This window comes from Tachysurus vachellii, chromosome 7 (assembly GCF_030014155.1).
Source record: "Tachysurus vachellii isolate PV-2020 chromosome 7, HZAU_Pvac_v1, whole genome shotgun sequence".
Classification (NCBI taxonomy): Eukaryota; Metazoa; Chordata; class Actinopteri; order Siluriformes; family Bagridae; genus Tachysurus; species Tachysurus vachellii.
In genome coordinates, this window is record NC_083466.1 from 6877288 (window position 1) to 6897076 (window position 19789).

At 38.0% G+C, this 19789-nt stretch overlaps 1 protein-coding gene across 3 annotated transcripts in view; it reads right to left on the reverse strand.

Moving 5' to 3' along the window:
• Window positions 1-19789, reverse strand: part of astn1 (astrotactin 1) — a 244587-nt gene that overhangs the window by 73074 nt on the left and 151724 nt on the right. For all 3 annotated transcript variants that reach the window (XM_060873956.1, XM_060873957.1, XM_060873955.1), the window contains one exon: window positions 12809-12936. In XM_060873956.1, coding sequence (XP_060729939.1) covers window positions 12809-12936 — 128 coding nt within the window. The remainder of the gene's footprint in view (window positions 1-12808; window positions 12937-19789) is intronic.

Sequence of the window (19789 nt, forward strand, 5' to 3'; positions counted from 1 at the left end):
GTTTAGTGTTATTGTCTTTAGTCTAGTATGTGGTGTAGTGTTTATTCCAGTATGTGTTGTATCTGTGATTTGTTTTCCAAATCTGGGATTTGTTTTCCATTTTAAACTGGAAGTAAACAAAATGTTCTAGAATTGTGAAACATTCAAAACAAAATAAAATGATTGACTAACAAAATAATTGACTGCCTATAGACCATCTGTTGTGGGTAACACATTATGAACGGAAGATGCAGCATTACAAATTTCTATATATGAAAAACATAGCTGCACGTGTCATTTATCATTCAGTAGATGAGACCCGTCACCGCTCTGCTGCAGGCAGAATCATAACTTCTCTTCTCACACGCTGCCATATGTAGGTGCGGCTGAAGCGATCAATCATATCGTCTCCTGTAGCAACTGTCAGCCTCAGCATGCCGCACGATGCACTGCGGCCATACATCAATTTAGTCCAGCGTCATGTTTACCACATCTGGAGGCTTGCATGGGCCATTGTTTGCCCAGTACTAAGCACAGCAACCTCATTTAGGTTTATGGCATTGCAAACTCAAGCTGACACGTATTTAGAAGCAAGGCAAATACTGACAGGCAATGAAACAATCCACTGAACATTAAAAAATATTGTTTTTCTCTATAGATAGACCATCCAAGCACAAAATGATGGATTTTCATAAATCAACACTAGCGGAAAAATATTAAAATATAAATCTGCAAGCTGGAACATCAGCATCCGACATATTGGCCAATCACGAAAAAGTTTGAATTGTACTTAAAATAATTGCTCTTGAATCTTTCTGGGGTTTCTTGGAATCTGTGCATAGGAAATATGCGGTAAAGTCCAACATGCGTGCCCTTGTACTGGTTCAAACTTTTTTAACCTTTTAATTTTTAGGGTTCATGTTTCTCACTGATTCATAGACAAATAAACTTAAAACTGTATCCATGAAATCTGTCTAGTAACAATCTTTTATTTAATCATAGAACATGAATATAATTAATTAATTATTTATGATAAATTATTATACATTTATATGGCTGTGGCTCTTACGTGTCTAATATGTATTTTATGTATTTGTGTAAATGTATAATTTATTATACATTAATAATTTATAAAATATTCATTTATTATACTGTACATTTACATAAATGCATGTTTTATGTATGGAAAGTCCTGTCAGCATCAGAAATGTACCTCACTTTCAGGTCTAAGCCAGTAAAATGGTTTCATAGATAAGTTTTTAGTAATTTAGTATTTTTTCCCCACCAATAAAAACAAACAAACAAAAAAAAAAGTCATCTGGCTATATAAATAATTAAATTGTTTAAGTAATTGACAAGCAAACACACTGACACTGCTCCGTGGTTAGTGTCTCTGGCTCCTCGGTTTCATTCTAGTACAATTTAGTGAATGTGTAGCAGGGCTTCAGATGAGCCACTGACTTTCAGCATCAGAACCGGTCTTATGACTATGGAAAGTCGTTATGCATGTGTTCAGATATCAGACATTATTCTTTATCCCGATTTGTTTCAGAATTGTAAATATAAGCAGAAAATGTAAATCAATGTACATGACTCCTTTTGCTGCTTTTTTTCAGATACGAGCAAAAGCATACAGACTGCATTCCTTGTGTTCTTTTACCCTGTTAGCGCTCTGACAGAGTGCACATATTTGATAAATAAGGTCTTAAATGCATGCTTGTGCAGAATGCTCTCACTGAGAGACTCTCGCTTAGATCCATCTAAAACGGAAAAGATGCATTTGCCCCCATGGAGCACCCTGGCATTTGTGCAGCACATGTCACTGTTAGGATTAATAACAAGCTCCCAACACAGTACACACCCTCGATTTCTCTTCTCTCAGCTAAAATCCACAGGCCTCTCTCCTTTTTTTTACCCTTTGGGCTCTGTGCTCTTGTCTGACAGAATGATTAATACTAGCAAACTTCACCTTGCAAACACAAGTTCAGGGGCTGAAGACACAAATCTGCCAGTCAGTGGTGGCATCGTTAAAGGCTGAGCCGAGCTCTGAATGTCCAACTGGGAAAAAAAAGGTGCTGCTGATGGATAGATGTATACACACCCAGCCACACACAAACATATGCTGAGAGGCTGATGGAATCCTGCATGTGAAATCGATTTAGCACTGTGCACACACGTCAATGACATGCAACTAAAGAGCCCATAAGTCATCATGGCAACAAATCCAACCATTTAAAGTCTTTGCAATGGAAGATGGCTGATAGCAGTCCTCACATGGCTCATGAATGCCCATTAACCGATGTAGCCCATGTCCCATTTCACCCTTGGATGAGCTGAAGAATGGAGAAGCGGGAAGAAAATGATAGTACTAAGCAACTTGGGCATAATAGAATAATTTCTCTAATAGAAGAGAAATAGCAATACTGTGCAGTGAGCTCATCAGCAGAAAGAAAAGTAGCATAAACATGCGGGTTGTTTAACAGCATAAATAATGTGGGCTCTGACAAAACACTGACATACATAGCTGTTTATATTTAGCTTCATATCTAGACTATATAAGAAATGACACAACAGACTATGGTGTTACAGGAGAACAGTCCACAAGGGGGTGTCAGTAATTAATTAAAGAAGAACCTTCACAACTTTTAACCCTTTATAAATATGTTTAATGTTATAAATGTTCACAAGATAAGTTACCTGTAGTGTCCATCATAGTTTAAATTACAGCAGGCATAAATGTCACTCTGCTACCACAGTCTATTATTGTTTTCTCTGTCTTGAAGTTAATAAGACAAAAAATGTAGCTTATCATGTTACAGAGAAACCAGAAATCATAAGCTCCTCTGTCCTTAATGTCCTTCTGGTGGAAAATGTACTACAGTAACTGTTATGGTACAAAGACTCCTTCATAAACGTTAAACATTTCGTTGTTGATCCACATATTCTGACTCAAGAATGCAGCAGCCAGACTGCTAACTAGAAGCAAAAGGTATGGAAACATCACTCCTATCTTATCCACATTTCGCATTGGTTACAAAATATTACTATTTATATATAAAGCTGTCACACCCGGGAGGAGGAAGACAGACCCATACGCAGAATAGCTTCAAATGAACTGGGTTAAATAAATATTAATACACTGAACAGGAACAGCCCTGCGATGGGTTGGCACTCCGTCCAGGGTGTATCCTGCCTTGATGCCCGATGACGCCTGAGATAGGCACAGGCTCCCCGTGACCCGAGGTAGTTCGGATAAGTGGTAGAAAATGAGTGTGAGTGAGTGAGTGAACAGGAACACAGAGGAACTAGACAGGACAGAGGACGGGGGTACACTGACAATGATTCTGTGCTGCTCAAGGCAACATGGCACAGTTAAATACTATTAACAATTAACAATAGGGAACAGGTGTGCAGAGACGGGGAGGAGTAAACAAGGGCGGGGCAGACACGTGACAAAGAACAAAAACAAAAGCACATGGCCAAAGGTCCGGGCTGAGTCCTGACAAAAGCAAAGAATGGTCTTGTCCCTATCAATTTTTTGGTTTTTATGATCTGCCATGCCAACTTTGATGAAAAGTGCCGGCTATTTGTTAGTACCTCAAGTAGTAAAGGCTACAGCAGGGAGCCGAAACTTTTCTTACAGACCCCTACAATTATGGAACAGCCTTCCAATTAGTGTTCGGGACTCAGACAGTCACTCAGTCTCTCAATGTTTCAAAGTCCAGACTGAAAACACATTTGTTTAGCTTTTTATGAATAGTTTATACAGTAGATAAAGTAGTCGATGAGGAGGGTTCATGGGCATAGAGTGTTTGGTGAACTGGGATGCTTGGATGTTGGCTCCCCCCTACTTTCGTGTGTTCACGCAGGTTTGCTGTTGGTGGAGCGGTTGGATGCTTTATGTCCCAGGAAGCCCTCATATCTGTGTCACCTTCTGGCTTTCCCTTTTAGTTATGCTGTCACAGCTAGTCTTGCCAGAGTCCCTGCCTGCACTATGCACACAGTGTACATGTCTTCAACCATTACACAATCACAAGCCAAAAATCCTAATAGTCTCTTTCTCTCTCTCACTACATATACTGCTCCCTGGATACCAGCAAAACTGACCACATCTGCTCTCCAAACATGCTTGATCCATCCTCATGCCCATCTAGATTCACAGAGCTGTTGCGGATGGTAACACTTGGGGACCATGGCGGAGACAGTCTTGTGCTTTGAGACAATCTCCTTTGATAGAAGTGCTATACAAATAAAACTGAATTGAATTTGACTGTATTTAAATTAAAGCAAAACTTATTTTATCTGGAATTTCTTGAATTTTCCATCTGTGATCACATTGTGTAGCATTCTGCATTTTTCTGTATTGATGCAAAAGAAAACATTTCATATATTAAGTTATTTATGTTATTTAAGAGTTTAAATTAGGTTGACTTTAGGCATTGTAAAGCTTTCTAGATAGCTTGAGTCAACAGTAAAGAGATTAAAGAGATGAAACACCACCACTTATCTCCAAAAAGCTGGGTCGATTTATATTTCGTTATTAAAAATTTATTAAAAAACTTATTCCAGACTGGCCTTTGAATCTGGCCAAAAAAAAAAAAAGACCTAAAAGATTTTAAATCCAGTCAGCACACATCTCCACATCTCTTCTTTGTGCACAGAGTTATAGAGGAGACACCACTCAAGTCCAAGGTGACACACTTTTTCATGTGGACAGAGCATGTCAGTGTCTCGAGGCATCTCAGCAGACTCATAGCTTAGAGCCGAGCTGGTCACTGGGCCATATGCTGGCATTTTAATTGAGAGGGAGTTTGGGAGAGGGACTTTGTGCCAACAGTATGAATCACTGCCAGTCATAGCCACGTCAGTGTTCAACCTCAGTCTGGCTCCTGACCAAGAGACAAGAGCAGATTCCTGACATCCATAAAGAGGAAATGAGCTGGACTGATCTAATAGTATTTCTGTAAAGCTTCCAGAGTCATTCTCTTCTCTCCATTCTCTTTCAAATTAGATGCAGGATAAAAGATTTACAATGGACGTTTTTTTTCCTAAGTCGTGTATAGCCAAATCTGATTGATACCATATCTAAATGATCAAAATCATATTTGTCTGGTGTGTGTGTGTGTGTGTGTATACATTGTGTGTGTACAACTTTTTAACAATCTGAAAAAAAAAAATTAAGTTTATACTAATGGTTTAATCTAAATCATTATCATCAACAGCTATAGCAAGTATAATATTTAGTTACAATAATGTTGCTCATCAAAATTCTAGACAAGGAAATATCTTCTGGAGATGTAAGTAATGGGCTTTGGTGACTAAATATTATTTGCATTTGCAAATAGGAGTCAGAATGAGTAAATGTGGGTCTTTATCAGCTCATTAGTCCTGCAACAAAGTAAAAATATTTACAAATATCTAAGTATCTAATATCTAATTTCATGTCTAACACACCAGACTTTTTCATTTTTTCACTATTTTATATATTTTTTCTTCTTCTTCTTCTTCTTCTTCTTCTTCTTCTTCTTCTTCACACACACACATTTTATATATATATATATATATATATATATATATATATATATATATATATATATATATATATATATATATATATATATTAAAAAATTAAACCTGAATTCAGTTAAATGTGACCTAGTGAACAAAATGAATGCCTAAAACCTAGTTAGAAACAGAGTTCACCTGATATTAATGCTTGCTGCCAGCTCCTGAATAGCGAAAGAGAAACACAGAAGATGTCACGTACCCCCTCAGTCCTATCAATCAGTGTCAGCTCTTTCCTCCAAGTGTGTGACACTGCCATATAACATACCACAAGCAGCAGCTTGAAATGATGTGGTTAGCAGCTTCACATGCTTTGGTGGAAACACGTGTTAGCCTTCATCCCATTTTGGATGGTAGGTGAAAGTTGGTAAAGAACTACCTTCTGGAAAAGAGATATACCTGATTTTTGCTTGAACAAACCTTCAAAACTTTTTATTTGCCACAGCCACAAACAAAAGAACTTCTCACTGAGCTTTATGTGATATTTTATTTTCTCCATTTGGATCATTCATTCCATCTTAGACCTTCCTCCTATTATGAATAACCAGCTAAATGCAATCCTTTTAATGCCTCAGTACTGCAATACCTGAATAAATCAGGACATGTAAATTAGCTATGTACATGAAGGTAAATTATGCTGTGTGCAGACATATGACATTAATTCAAAGACTCCTGTGTGGGAGTTTGCGTCCATGCAGCTGAAGCGGGTTCCTGATTCATCACCTGCATTCGAATCACTAGTCACTTTGATGTTATATGACAGATTCATGAATCAGACACAGATTTGTATTACGGCAAACTATGCAAAACACAGTGCTTGCTTCTGTTCACTTTTACTGAATAGGTAACAGTGCTCTGACTGTATACAGTATATCAATACGGTGCTTATTCTTATAATGGAAGTTATAACACGCTCTTTAATGCCATAGCACAATACAGCAAGCATGCAATTATTAAGTCATTTGGTTATTATGAGCTCATATATTACATTACATTTACACACTATTCACTATCTTAAAACCTCTGCATTACATTTTATTATTATATATAAAGACCATGCCACAGACAGAGGCACTGAGATCCTTTATTTCTTATTGTGATGTTTGTTAGACGTAGTAGCTAGATTATATACCAAATCTACAATGGTATAGTTTAACAGTAATGCTCGGGCAGGCGAGCTGTTCACAGATGCTTGGATGTCATTTCCACGGAAGTTTGTGGTGACAAGCAGCACCATGGCCACCCTTAAGAACTGCGGGCCCCATGCTGCGGCACCCACTGTATTAATTATCACTTCTAATGTTGTCAGCTAATTAATTGACGTTTACTGCAGGAATTGGCTCTGGCAATTCACTGCAATTAATCAGTGTCAAAGAATAAATTAAACCCCAAATGCGATTACCATTGAGAGTGGCAAAAATGTTGAATATTAACAGAGGCTTGTTCTTTTTACACCCACAAACATGCCACAACATACAAAGTCATTTTTCTCGCCATGCCGCTGGCCAGAATGTGTATATACTCAACCACAAACTGAATCGTGTCTAAATAATAATCAATATATGTGTATGAGTATCTTTTTGTCATGTTTAATTCCATCCATCCTTTTTTACAAGAAAAGCTTTAAAGCCATTAGCAAAAAAGACTAAATTTATGCAGCGTGTGGTGGACTGATGCATTAAATTCCACTTGTTTTTTAACATACTAATTATCTTGCAAGCTAGGAAAGCTGTTCAGCTCAGTTAGTAAAACAAGATCGCTGAATACGTGGCAACCGAGAACTCTAATTGTCCTGGCAATGGTGCGGTGTTTTCTGTTTGTTTCTTTCCAAAAACTGGTGACAGACTGATGAGGGACACCAAGCGAAAGTCGGAATATTGGCAGTGAGCTTCCAAATTGCAGCCTGGTGTAATTTCTATAACGAATAATCTACTTAAATGATTAATTCCAATACACAATTACTGTAGATGTCCATTCAACACATGTTTGTTGTTAAAACAAAAAACACTCATTCAATAAATGAATACAAAAAAAAAAGACTTGTGAAAGCACAATGATTAGAGATTTTAAATAAATTGCCAAAATGCTAAAGATGGTTAATATTTAAAAACGTCAAAATAATTTAGAATCAATGGAGGAACAGGAGGGTTAAAAAAAAAGATAGAGTAATAGAGGTTCATTGTTGTCATGTAATGGATGCCACCAGCAGGTTTGGAGCGACCATCATGCCCAAAAGGCGTGAACTTCCATCTCAGTACCAATTACAGCCACCGCTAATAAAATATAGATTTTTCTTTCCTGTCTCTGCAATGCCATATCTGAACTAAGTGTCACAAGGAGCCGCAAAAACACCCCACAGGAACAAACTGTCAGAGGAGGAAGATCAATTGTGTTTATTATAGAGGTACACCAGCTCTGATGGTAAGTATAGATTTTACACAAAATTTGTCAGTTTAATTTCTGATCTTCAGCTTCAAAGTGCAACGTCAACAGTTCATTATTATTATGTTAAAATTTACTTCCATATATTTCTATTTCTGTTTTAGTTTTAGAAACATCATAGTATAAAAATTCTATCAACTTTGTATATTGTGTATATTGTGTTTACTTTTTATGAAACAGAACTTTACATCTGCATATTTATCAAATCCTATGATCTGAGAAAAATACTTGCTATCACTTTATCAAAATTAAAAGGTTGCTATGGCTACATCTTTTATGGATATGGGCATTTCGTCTACTCGTATTTGCACATGCCATTAAGAAATCTGTGTAAAAGTAAGCTACAAAATCCCATGAGAAAATCAAATAACGTAATGACACCACTTAACTCCCTAAGTATAAGATTATGTCTGATGTACTATACATAATGTACCCTAATGCTGCCAGATGTAATAGCCAGTGCACACTCGTTTCCTTTGTCATGGCATAGTTTTAAATATACCATCATCACTTTATCATTTTTATGACCTGTGGATGCATCTGGATCAATTACATCAAAGTTACAAACTTCCCATCTGCACTGGTAAAAAAATCGCTCTGTAGATCTATTCGAGAATATCCAGTCTATCAGACTGAACACATGGTCACTTTTCAAGATCGAATACTTGTAATCAAACGCTTCTTTGCTGGAATTCTTTTAAAATTTGATTCTGGTCACTTTCACGCTCTCTCCAATTGTCACAGTCAGTAGTTTGCTAGCAAATTCTTCAGAAGTGTCAAAAAAGTCTTTAGTCAGCCATTTGTTCTCCAACTTTACCAGCAGTACACTTCCATTCGCAATGATCGGTGACATCTCTTCACTTAGGGCTCATCACCCTGACACCAGCTTGTAATGCAGTAGTTCTCTTTAACACAGGTCATACACAGGAAGAAAAAGAGGCCATTTTTTTGCTTCCTCATAAGCAGACCACAATTAAACAATGATCAGACTGAGTCTTCACTCCCAGTCCAAGGTCGTGAGCAGCAATCAACGAATTCAGCAAGCTTGCAGAAGATCCCACAACTATCCACATCTCAGCAGGAATGAGTTTGGCATCTGTAGGCCTCCTACATGCTTTCCAATTAAATCAAGATGTATTTGCCTTTCAAAGTCTTTCTCTCGTTCCCTCCTCCCCTCACTGGAATAATTGATGGAACGCTCAGGTATATGATGAATCACTTCCAAGCCAAATATGAATAGAAAGATAAATGTGTTGCTCTTTGAGGGCCATGAGAATAGACTCAAGGAGTTGCTGACACAGTGACAAATACACTGACCATGGCACAGAACTGCTCAAACCAGCAAGGGGGGAATCTCAAACCTGCAGCACCTCGCCAACTCAGATCCAATTCGTTTAGCTGGTGGCAAAATTTTGGCGAGCTGTTTGTTGGCACTGACACTGCAGTATGCTATTGTGGCAAGGGAGACCATTAAGGTCAGGGGAAACATCTTGGGAATTAAATGAGTAAAGTATTTTAGTTTTATTGTGTAAATTAAACAGTCTCTGTTTGTCTTACATCATCTGTTATGCTTTTTAGAAAACTTTTGTGTTTTTATTTTCCAGCAAAACTGAAATAATTCTAGTCACACCAGCTTTTGTGCATTTAAAAAATATATACATATTAATAACTTGTCACAAGGAAAAGCATATTGCAGCCTGTGACTATGAGATTATGCTCTTAATTCAGTGTGGATGTAATTCAACGGCTAGTAGTCGTACACATGACTAATGAAGCACATTTAATAGATAATTTGTAAGAAACACTGTTCAGGGAGCCTCATGTAGAGGAGCTATTGGGCTCTGAGGGCTCATGAACATGACCACCTGCCTCTTCCCCTGGAGGCCTTAGTGGACCACACTTTCAGTGATGTGGATAAATCTCCACTTCTTCAACACCATGGCTAAGGGCCTGAGGTACTTCAGCAAGATTCTTCCATTTTTACAGATTTAAATGTCTCATGGAAATGGGTACCATCCTCAGCGGTTACAAACATAAGCACCATTATTAATCTATGTGTTAAAATGACCCATTTAATATTTCTGTTGAAAGTGGAACAACGCTAAAAATGTATTTGTACACCATCAAAAATTACACTTTTATGTGTTATGATGGCAAAAGAAAACAAAGCAATTCTATCTACAGTATCATCATATTTCATTTGTGAGAAAAATGAAATATGACATAAAATAGGATTTAAGCTGCTTGACCTCCAAATCTTATTTACATTCTAGCCAGCGCACTGACACAAAACTGTACACATGTCTTTGTAGTCCAAGCTGAACTAAAAATGCCAATCACCTGTGAGTGGAGTGTGTGTTTATGGCACACACAAACCTTCATATGAGGCAAAACTCACAGCACTCGAAATGAGCAAAAAGTGTGCCTCGTAAACATGCGGAATAATTTTTTTTGTGTTTGAAGGCTCTCATTATGTAAAAAATTATTAATTTGACTATAGATTGGGCTTCAATGTGTTTATTTCCATCCATGCTGTTGGAATTACTCAAAACTGATCTGAAATATTGATTATTTTTTAAATCAATTACACAATTTGACTGCTATTTAAGGAGGGCACGGTGGCTTAGTGGTTAGCACGTTCGCCTCACACCCCGTGCCTTCTCCCCGTGCCTCAGGGGTTTCCTCCAGGTACTCCGGTTTCCTCCCCCGGTCCAAAGACATGCATGGTAGGTTGATTGGCATCTCTGGAAAATTGTCCGTAGTGTGTGATTGCGTGAGTGAATGAGAGTGTGTGTGTGCCCTGCGATGGGTTGGCACTCCGTCCAGGGTGTATCCTGCCTTGATGCCCGATGACGCCTGAGATAGGCACAGGCTCCCCGTGACCCGAGGTAGTTCGGATAAGCGGTAGAAAATGAATGAATGAATGACTGCTATTTACATATGGGGATCATTAAAACAGATTTCACCTGAAGTACCCTGTCACACCTTTATTGTGTACTGTGAGGTGCTACTGGTGATATGTTGGTTATCATCCAGAATGTCCACTCACAGCTGAAAAGTGGCACATTAAGGCTTTATCAGCATAAAGGAGATATAATTACAGTACTGGTTTCCTATCATGCCTTTCCTCCAGTTCATTTGTCAGTTTAGATCCTTTGGAATGGAATTTGATTTTCAGCCATTTTGCTATGTTGATGCTGAGGTAAAGCCGTGGTTTAGGGTGACTGCCGTTATCTGGCAGGATGGATGGATTTTTGCCCTATTTTTTTCCCTCATTAGGAGTATAAAATGTTAAGTAAGGCTGCCGAGCACTTGTTCTAGACTAGAGTCAGATTAGCTGTCTAATGAAAGTCGACAGCTGTAGCTGCATCCAGAAGCAGGCAGCCTTGTTTCTGCTCCTTCCAAATAATAATAATAATAATAATAATAAAATAATAAAATTGTACCCATCTTCTACATTTATCATTTGCTCACCTGACTTCCTGATTTAGCAGAAAGCAATGTAGATGAGAAGACCCTGACTTCCAAACACGCAATGGTGTGTGCGTGAGTGTGTGTGTGTGTGTGTGTGTGTGTGTGTGTGCGAGACATTATTTCCAGTGGCAGGATCTGATTTTTTCGTTGACTCTAATGATGAGTCATTACAAGGCAGATGAAACACTATCATAAAACTGCAGTGCAGAAATGCAGACTTTCCTTTGAGTGTTCTTCAATCAAATACAAAATAAGTAAAACAACTGAGCAATCTTTTTTCAGCCTTATCTATGCTCATATAAAATATAAAGATGGGTGCTATCTGTACCAGCAGATATACATAGATTGGTTTTGAAGATCACTTAGATGTACTGTTGACTTTCATGGTGTATAAACTAATGCAGGAATCACAAAGGAACTGAGTTTATTTCATCTGTCATGAATAGTTAATAATCAAGCTTTGCGTTAGTTCTGGCAGGCCACGTCATCAAGCGTGCATCAGCTGTTAATCAGCTGTCCACGAAGTGCACCAATCCGGTTATGACATCAATATTACCCAACCATTTAAATTCCCATTCACTGAGCCGCTTTCTAGCGCGTCGCTGCTGCTGCGACTTAAACTCCCTCCTCCAACCCCAACCCCAACCCCGTTCGTGTACCAGTTCAGGTCTTAAATCTCCACATATTTTTCTCTCTCTCTCCCTCTCGCTAATTATTAAAATATTTATCCATTTATTCATTTATTATTTGCAAAAAAAATCCTCTATGCATGATCAGTGGTTCTGTTATAGGGGGGGTCTATTCTATTTTCAGTTGCTGCTCTCCCCGCTCGGTCCCTGCATGCGCACGGACGGGCGCGTGGATTCCTGCCCAGAACAGAACCATACCGCCAACACTAACTATATGCTATCATCTAATAAATTCTCATTTGACAAAGTGGTCCTGACAGAATTATTGTTTATTAACAGATGAAAACATCTATTTTCAGAAAGATATGAATAAATTCCACTAAAACTACCTCTGCAAAAATCATTTTAGGTAAATAAGCTAGAAGATTAATAAACTCAGCTGTAATAACGATGTTTATGAATGATGAATATTTTGTGTGAATTAACAAAACAAATGCTAATGAAGGCTAATAATAATAAATACCAGAATTTATCAGCAATCATCACAGGACTGATAATGTGATAAGAACAGACCAGATCAGTAAAGTGTTTATTAAATCATTTTAAATTTAGCTAACACTATGTCACTGGATTATTGATAGCATTGTGATGTTCTCAGCTTGCTTGTCTTCAAGGGAGATTTTGCTTAGTTCAATTATTTATGCATCAGAGTGACTTACCAGTGAGATACTCAGGATCAGGAACAGGATCAGAGACCTCCTCGCGGCACTGTGCTTCATTTGGTACTGATGCCACCACCATGCCGTCCGGAAGCTGCTGTTCTATGCCACGGGCAAAGTTCTTCTGCCTGGAAGAGGAGAGGCAGAAAGCCTTGAGCTCAGAAGAAATGAACTCTGCACACATTTAGACTGACGGCTCTTTAAACAAGCGAGTCACCAGAGGATAAATTTATGACACACCATTACAAAAAAAAACAATAATATGTGAAGAAACTAAATACACTCAATCATTTTCATCCTTTTTATGGCCCGTTCTCTAGGGTTGTTTTTTTTTACTGCAAACCCAGTTGAACAGTTAGTTCCGATTCAGTAATTTGATTGGTTGAGCAGCATACCAACTTCTGTTTCTTCAGCGAATTGGGACATTTCAGTGTGCATCACTCCACTTGTCTGTGTTCACTATGAAAAATTCCATTTTCTGGAGTTACAAATGGTTTGACACGGTTACTACCGTAGTGTTAATGACATCATCAGTGGATATGGCAAACGTCAGGAATATAACTTTTGACTTATATATGAAAGCGCTGCAGAAGAAGATTTTACTACATTCGCATTTAGCGGGAATTTACAAATTGACCTGAGCTAGCTAGCCAGCTAGCCGATGTGATATAATGTGGGTATTGCTTCTTTGGGATAGTAACAGAAATAAAGAAACTGAAATGTCACTTGTTCAATATTAATTTCTAGTTCAAAGACCTGGTGTATAAAAGTAACATGCCAACCATGTGATTAGACTAAATATCATCTGGGAAGTGATTAGCTATGACTCTCTTCTCATTTGTGTCTTGGGTCAATTTAAAGACACCGGTACACCTATTGGATTTTTTTGTTTTTTTGCAATGGGGAAGGAACCTGGAGGAAACTCACCCAGAAACAAGGAGAACATGTGAAACTCCATACAGACACAAACCAGGGACCCTGAAGCTGTTCTGCTACCCATTGCATCCCCTTGCTGCTATGCTTAAACATCATAAATCAACACAGTTCACACAAGCCTTGCGTGGATGTTGAATGAGCAGCAAGGGGAAAAGTCTGTTGACAATTAATGCTAAACTTCTCAAGCCCAGCCTCTATGTAATGTAAGCACTAAATGTGATCATTAAACTACCTCGACATTTATTTGGTCAACAACACATAATTCGTGTCAATCAATAAACAATAGTCATTTTGGTGGAAAAAGATATAAAATGTGCATGTAATTTCATTAACAATACTGAAAAAGTCCAGTTCATCAACCCACAACAGAGAACATTTAATGCCTGACAAATTTTCCAGTCTCTCACAATATCCAGAATATCTAGTTCTAATATTCTTTCTGTCTCTGCTGCACAGCTGAATTTATAGCATTACACATCCTAATTCACTCTGCAAGGTCTACTGTCATATCTCATTAGGAATTGGACTCAGAGGGGAGAATAGCATTATCTTAGAATACACAAAGCTCCATCTAATTGGGCTTAAACAAGAACAGAAAGAAAGCTAGAGGCGTATAAGAAGCATTTGAAGTGAAATTGGAAAGGAGAAGTGGTAAGCGCTGTGGAGCGGCTGTCATTTGTGCCTTAGTAAACAGGCATGATGGTGCACAGCTTTGTTGACACTTAGTCCTTGTTTCCAGGCTCAATAATGACATTGGCAAAGTAAACTATTCCGGCTCTTGTGCTACGAAAAAAAAACCCTCATTATTCAAAGACGGAAATATCTGTAAATCTATGAAGCGGTTACGGAGCTATGATTTGTGTCTGTTTTGTAGCTAAACTGAATGGCTCAAGTGCTTTAAAGAAAACATTCTTTACCAAACACTTTTGGTTTGCTGTAAACATGATACGTTCGGAAGTACTGTCTCTTCTACTGAAATCAGAGCCCCTGTTTTACAATCCAAAGCACTACATGATAAAGAAATAATTCTGCACTTCTTCCACATTCATTATTTTGTGCCATTTCTCATGGTAGCACAGAAAAAAGGATCCGGGTCGTCTTCCACAACAAAGACTCCATTCAAACTTAGTCTGAACTTGAGGCATAAATAAAATGTTACCACTAAAGCTGTATAGCTCGTGCTGCAGCTAGAGTTAATGAACAGTATATATGTGTGTGTCCTACATTCACAAACTTCAATCATACATGAACGTAAAGCACCATGTTACACTTGCATGTGTTGGGGGAATCTTTATGTGCACGAAAAAAGAGAAATGTGGAAAAGTTCTCAATGTAAAATTACATCTTCGAACTAAGAAAAAAATATAAGGCCTCTGCACAGCTGTGTGCTCTGAACTAGTGCTCATTTTGATAATTGATTCATCTATTAATTATTTTCTAACACTTACAAGCTCAATTATGTTCAGTCCAATTCAGAATAAAGCAAATATCCATTAGCTGTTTTGCTCACTGAGACTCTCAGCTGCTGAAGTACATTTATCTTGCCATATCTGCAAGAAATGTGGAAATATTTGACTCTTACTTTTCACTGGCAGCAAATCGGGGAATCCACCCACTTAACGATCATCTCAGCACCGTCAGTGTGAACCGAACGCCAGTTGATGACACATATCAGCATATATATATAATAAAACCTACTCACTCATCATGCAGATCCTGATCCAGAGCTTTAGTTAATTTTCACCTCAGAATTGGGGGAAGAAAAAAAAAATCACATGAATGTCTTTGATTTTGGTATTAATATTACGAAACCAGCTAATATTACGAAACCACCAAAGGTTTTTCATGTGACATCACCAGACTTTTCAAATTTTCATGTGACATCACCAGACGTACAGGATTTAGATACAACGCTCTGCAGAAATTATACAGAATGGTGGAAAAATGCTATTAATTCAAGCTTTTGACCTCTAACTGCATGATTTCATGTTTTGCCATATTTTTTGCCAACAACTAATAACAAATAAAGTGTAATAACTTATAATAACTTAAGCAAGTAGTAACTAATAACTAATAATGAATAAAGTGGGCAGTCAGTGAAACATACATTGTGTAAATTAACTGAAAATTAATCATTGCCTCAGTGCTATTGGTTGTAAAGTTGAAATGATACACTGGTTCAATTGAATTTAATTCAGTTTATTTGTATAGCGCTTTTAACAATTGACATTGTCTCAAGGCAGCTTTGCATAAGTATAGAAACAGAATTTTTTTTTTTACTTTTTATCCCTAATGAGCAAGTCTGAGGTAAAGGCGGCAAGGAAAAATCCTTGAGACGACATGAGGAAGAAACCTTAAGAGGAACCAGACTCAGAAGGGAACCTCATCCTCATTTGGGTGACACTGGACAGGAAATAATGTAAATGTAATTAACGTCCTTTCTACAACCGTTTGTAGTCGAGTGGAATTAAAAGCAACCAAGAGCTCCTGAGGAAATTAACAGGTCAGCTTCATTAATGAGTTCATTACAGACTTAACGCTTAATTCCTTCCTGCCAAAGTCTTCAAATGATCGCTGATGAAGATCTGAGCACAAAGTTGATGTCGCGGTGTAATTCTTAACCTAGAACAATTAAAAAATCTTTTACAATTATGGTTTTTTTTTTGCGCAGTAAAACATACACACATCTTCAGAGTTTCTATTTTACATTTAGATGGCAAGATCTTTAAATTAGTTTCAATGGAATCCTTTCTTAGCTGTGGATTTGTTACAGTAATTATTACAGGCATATATCATGCAGTAGCACGGCCATGTCACGGCACAGATATTGAGAAAAACGTGATGGAGAACATTCAAATGCAGTGGTGTCAACTGGAAAAAACTGTCAGCAGCATGTACATCAATCAACAAAATGAAATAGAAAAAAGAAAAACTATTTTATATTCTGCGAATACCAAATCAAATTATCAGTGGCATTATTATTAAATATTTAATCCAAGAACAGCAGGAAAGGTATTTTAGATGCTGAGATACAGAAACGCACATTAAAAAGTTGACTTTGATAATGATAACTTTGTTTAATAATGACTTTATCCTCAAAGAAAACAGGGAAAAATACATAAAGAATCCACAGCAAGTCTTTATAAAGCTCCAGACTGAATTTTGATTCAAAATAGACATTTTCTACCCAGCAAGGAAGTGCTGAGCTTTGCATTGTACCATAGCCCTCAAGGACTGCATTGTGAATAAAAGCTAGAGAACAACAATGAACAACAGTGTGAAGCAACAGTGTGAAATCTCAATTTGAAGAACAAAATCTGGAATACCAAATGGTACATTATGTTTAGATGCCAAAAGGAGCTGTTGAGAATGCAGCAAAAGTATGTTTAAAAGTCAAACTTTCTACTTACTGATGTTCAGGAATCACCAACGTGTAACCAAGAGCAAACTAAACACAATGTGTTTTTTCTCTGAATCTCTGAATGAAAATGAGCGTCTTAAAAAAACAACACTGTTAATTATATCATTGATTAATATTTAATAATAATAAAAAACTTTATTTTGTATAGTGCCTTTAAAAGTAGCTTCTCAAAGCGCTTGATATTCATTCATTCATTCATTCATTCATTCATTCATTCATCCGTTCATTTTCTACCACTTATCCGAACTACCTCAGGTCACGGGTAGCCTGTGCCTATCTCAGGCGTCATCGGGCATCAAGGCAGGATACACCCTGGACGGAGTGCCAACCCATCACAGGGCACACACGCACACACTCTCATTCACTCACGCAATCACACACTACGGACAATTTTCCAGAGATGCCAATCAACCTACCATGCATGTCTTTGGACCGGGGGAGGAAACCGGAGTACCCGGAGGAAACCCCCGAGGCACGGGGAGAACATGCAAACTCCACACACACAAAGCGGAGGCGGGAATCGAACCCCCAACCCTGGAGGTGTGAGGCAAACGTGCTAAGCCACCGTGCCCCCAGCGCTTGACATAAAAGATGAAATTAAAAGATACACATAACAGTACAGGCACAAAAACTAACCATACAAAAATAAATAACAAACAAAGAAATCACATAAAAGCTACCCTAAAAAAGTAAGTTTTGAGATGGGATTTAAAAACACCCAGGGATTCTACATTCCTAATCTCTGAGGGTAGGGAATTCCACAATTTGGGAGCCAAGGAAGAAAAAGCCTGATTACCAGCTTCAGAAGAGCATAGAGTACGTGTAGGTATGTAGGGGGTTAACAGCTCACACAAATATTGAGGGGCCAAATTATTCAAGGCCTTATAAGTGAGCATGAGAATTTTAAAATCAATACGAAAACTAAAAGGAAGCCAGTGTAATTTTAACAGGATAGGTGTAATGTGTTCCCTTGCACTGGCCCTAGTCAGAATTCTAGCAGCTGAATTTTGTACCAACTGTAATTTACCTAGGGTATTTACTTTAGGAACTCCAGCCAGCAAAGCATTACAGTAGTCAAGACGTGAAAATACAAAAGTGTTGATTAACTTTTCAGCCACATTTTATTCATTTATTCAGTAATTTGTCCTGCTAAAGGTTATGTTGGATCCAGAGACTATCCTGGATTGTGAAAAACAAAAACCACTGGCTGAATGAGCTATCTGCCATCTTTAGCATATACAAGCTCTAGGGAAACAAACCAAAAGTAGACAGATAAAGAGAATGAAGGGTGAAGGAAAGTTCCTGTACCAAAGTACCATCTTTTTCCATTATACTGTATGTTGAACTGTTTATCAACAGAGCCATACTGCCTGGAGCTGTCTCTATGGTCAGAACTTGGCTGCTCGGATAAACCAAGTGGCATAAACACAACACAAACTGAATGTACTGTACTCTATGTTTTTGCTTTTAGTCTTTCTTTCGGTTGCACTGCATTACGTGTGTTTGATGAGTATTACTTTGTTTTCTCACATAAGTGTTTCACAGTAGTGTAACTGCTATCATGGTCCTGGAGAATCGTTGTTTCATGCACCAGCTGTATACGGTCAACAATAAAAGCTTCTTGACTTGATGTGTAACAGTAGTGACAAAATGACGAGCAGTGCACTGAATCACTAATAGTCTAAGCTTAACCCATATCTCGCCATGCATAATAGGCCCCTCATAATGACACTGCACCTGGCGTGTATGTGATAGATTAATTTTCTGTGGAGAGAGTAAGTGCGAGATGTTGCTCATAATCATGATCCACCGCTCTGTTAATGAGAACAAAGACCAGTAAAATATTCATTAAAAGTGTCTCAGTCCATGCTGTGCCTGAGAGAAGTGGAGAGCCAGAGGAGAGCCGAAGTAATTAGGAATGGCTGTGTTTATAGCCTGCACTGTTTTTAGGTAGACGGTCTCAGGACAGCTGGGTAGAAAAAGGGAAAAGAGATTTAACAGCTACAGAACTGAACTGAGCGGAAACAAGGCAGCACACTGGGGAAAGGGCTGCATGGGCTGGGAAAAATGAACACAAAAACCATGACTGCAAAATGTCCTCTCCTTGGCATGAGAGGCATTTGGAAAAAACATTTGTTAGATCTGTTTATCTCGCTAATGCCAACCTCCTCCACATTCACAGCGATGGGAGACAAGCGTGGTGTAATCAGAGTAAAAATATTACAATGGAATGTGATACAGGAAATGATGGAATCTGGGGTAATTTGCAGATGGAAACGTATTCTGCAGTGTGACAAGCACCCGGCGGTGAAAGGTCTCTTTTATAGTCCGTGTATGCAATCCACATTTCAAGCAATGTGCCATCATGTGTGTGTTTAATGATGTTAAATCTAAACAACAATCATTTTTCACAACACAAGTGTAGCAGGCATTCTGGACACTAGCCCAATATATCAGCACTCTGCTATTATTATCCCTCCATTTAATGCTCCACCTAGGCACTCAAAAGCAGAGCTACACAAAATATAACCTCTTACATTGGCTGCATTTTGCAGTTTTACATGTTTATTGAGTGAAACAGACTGAATAAAAAGAATTAATAAAAAAAAGAGAAAAAAAAGAAA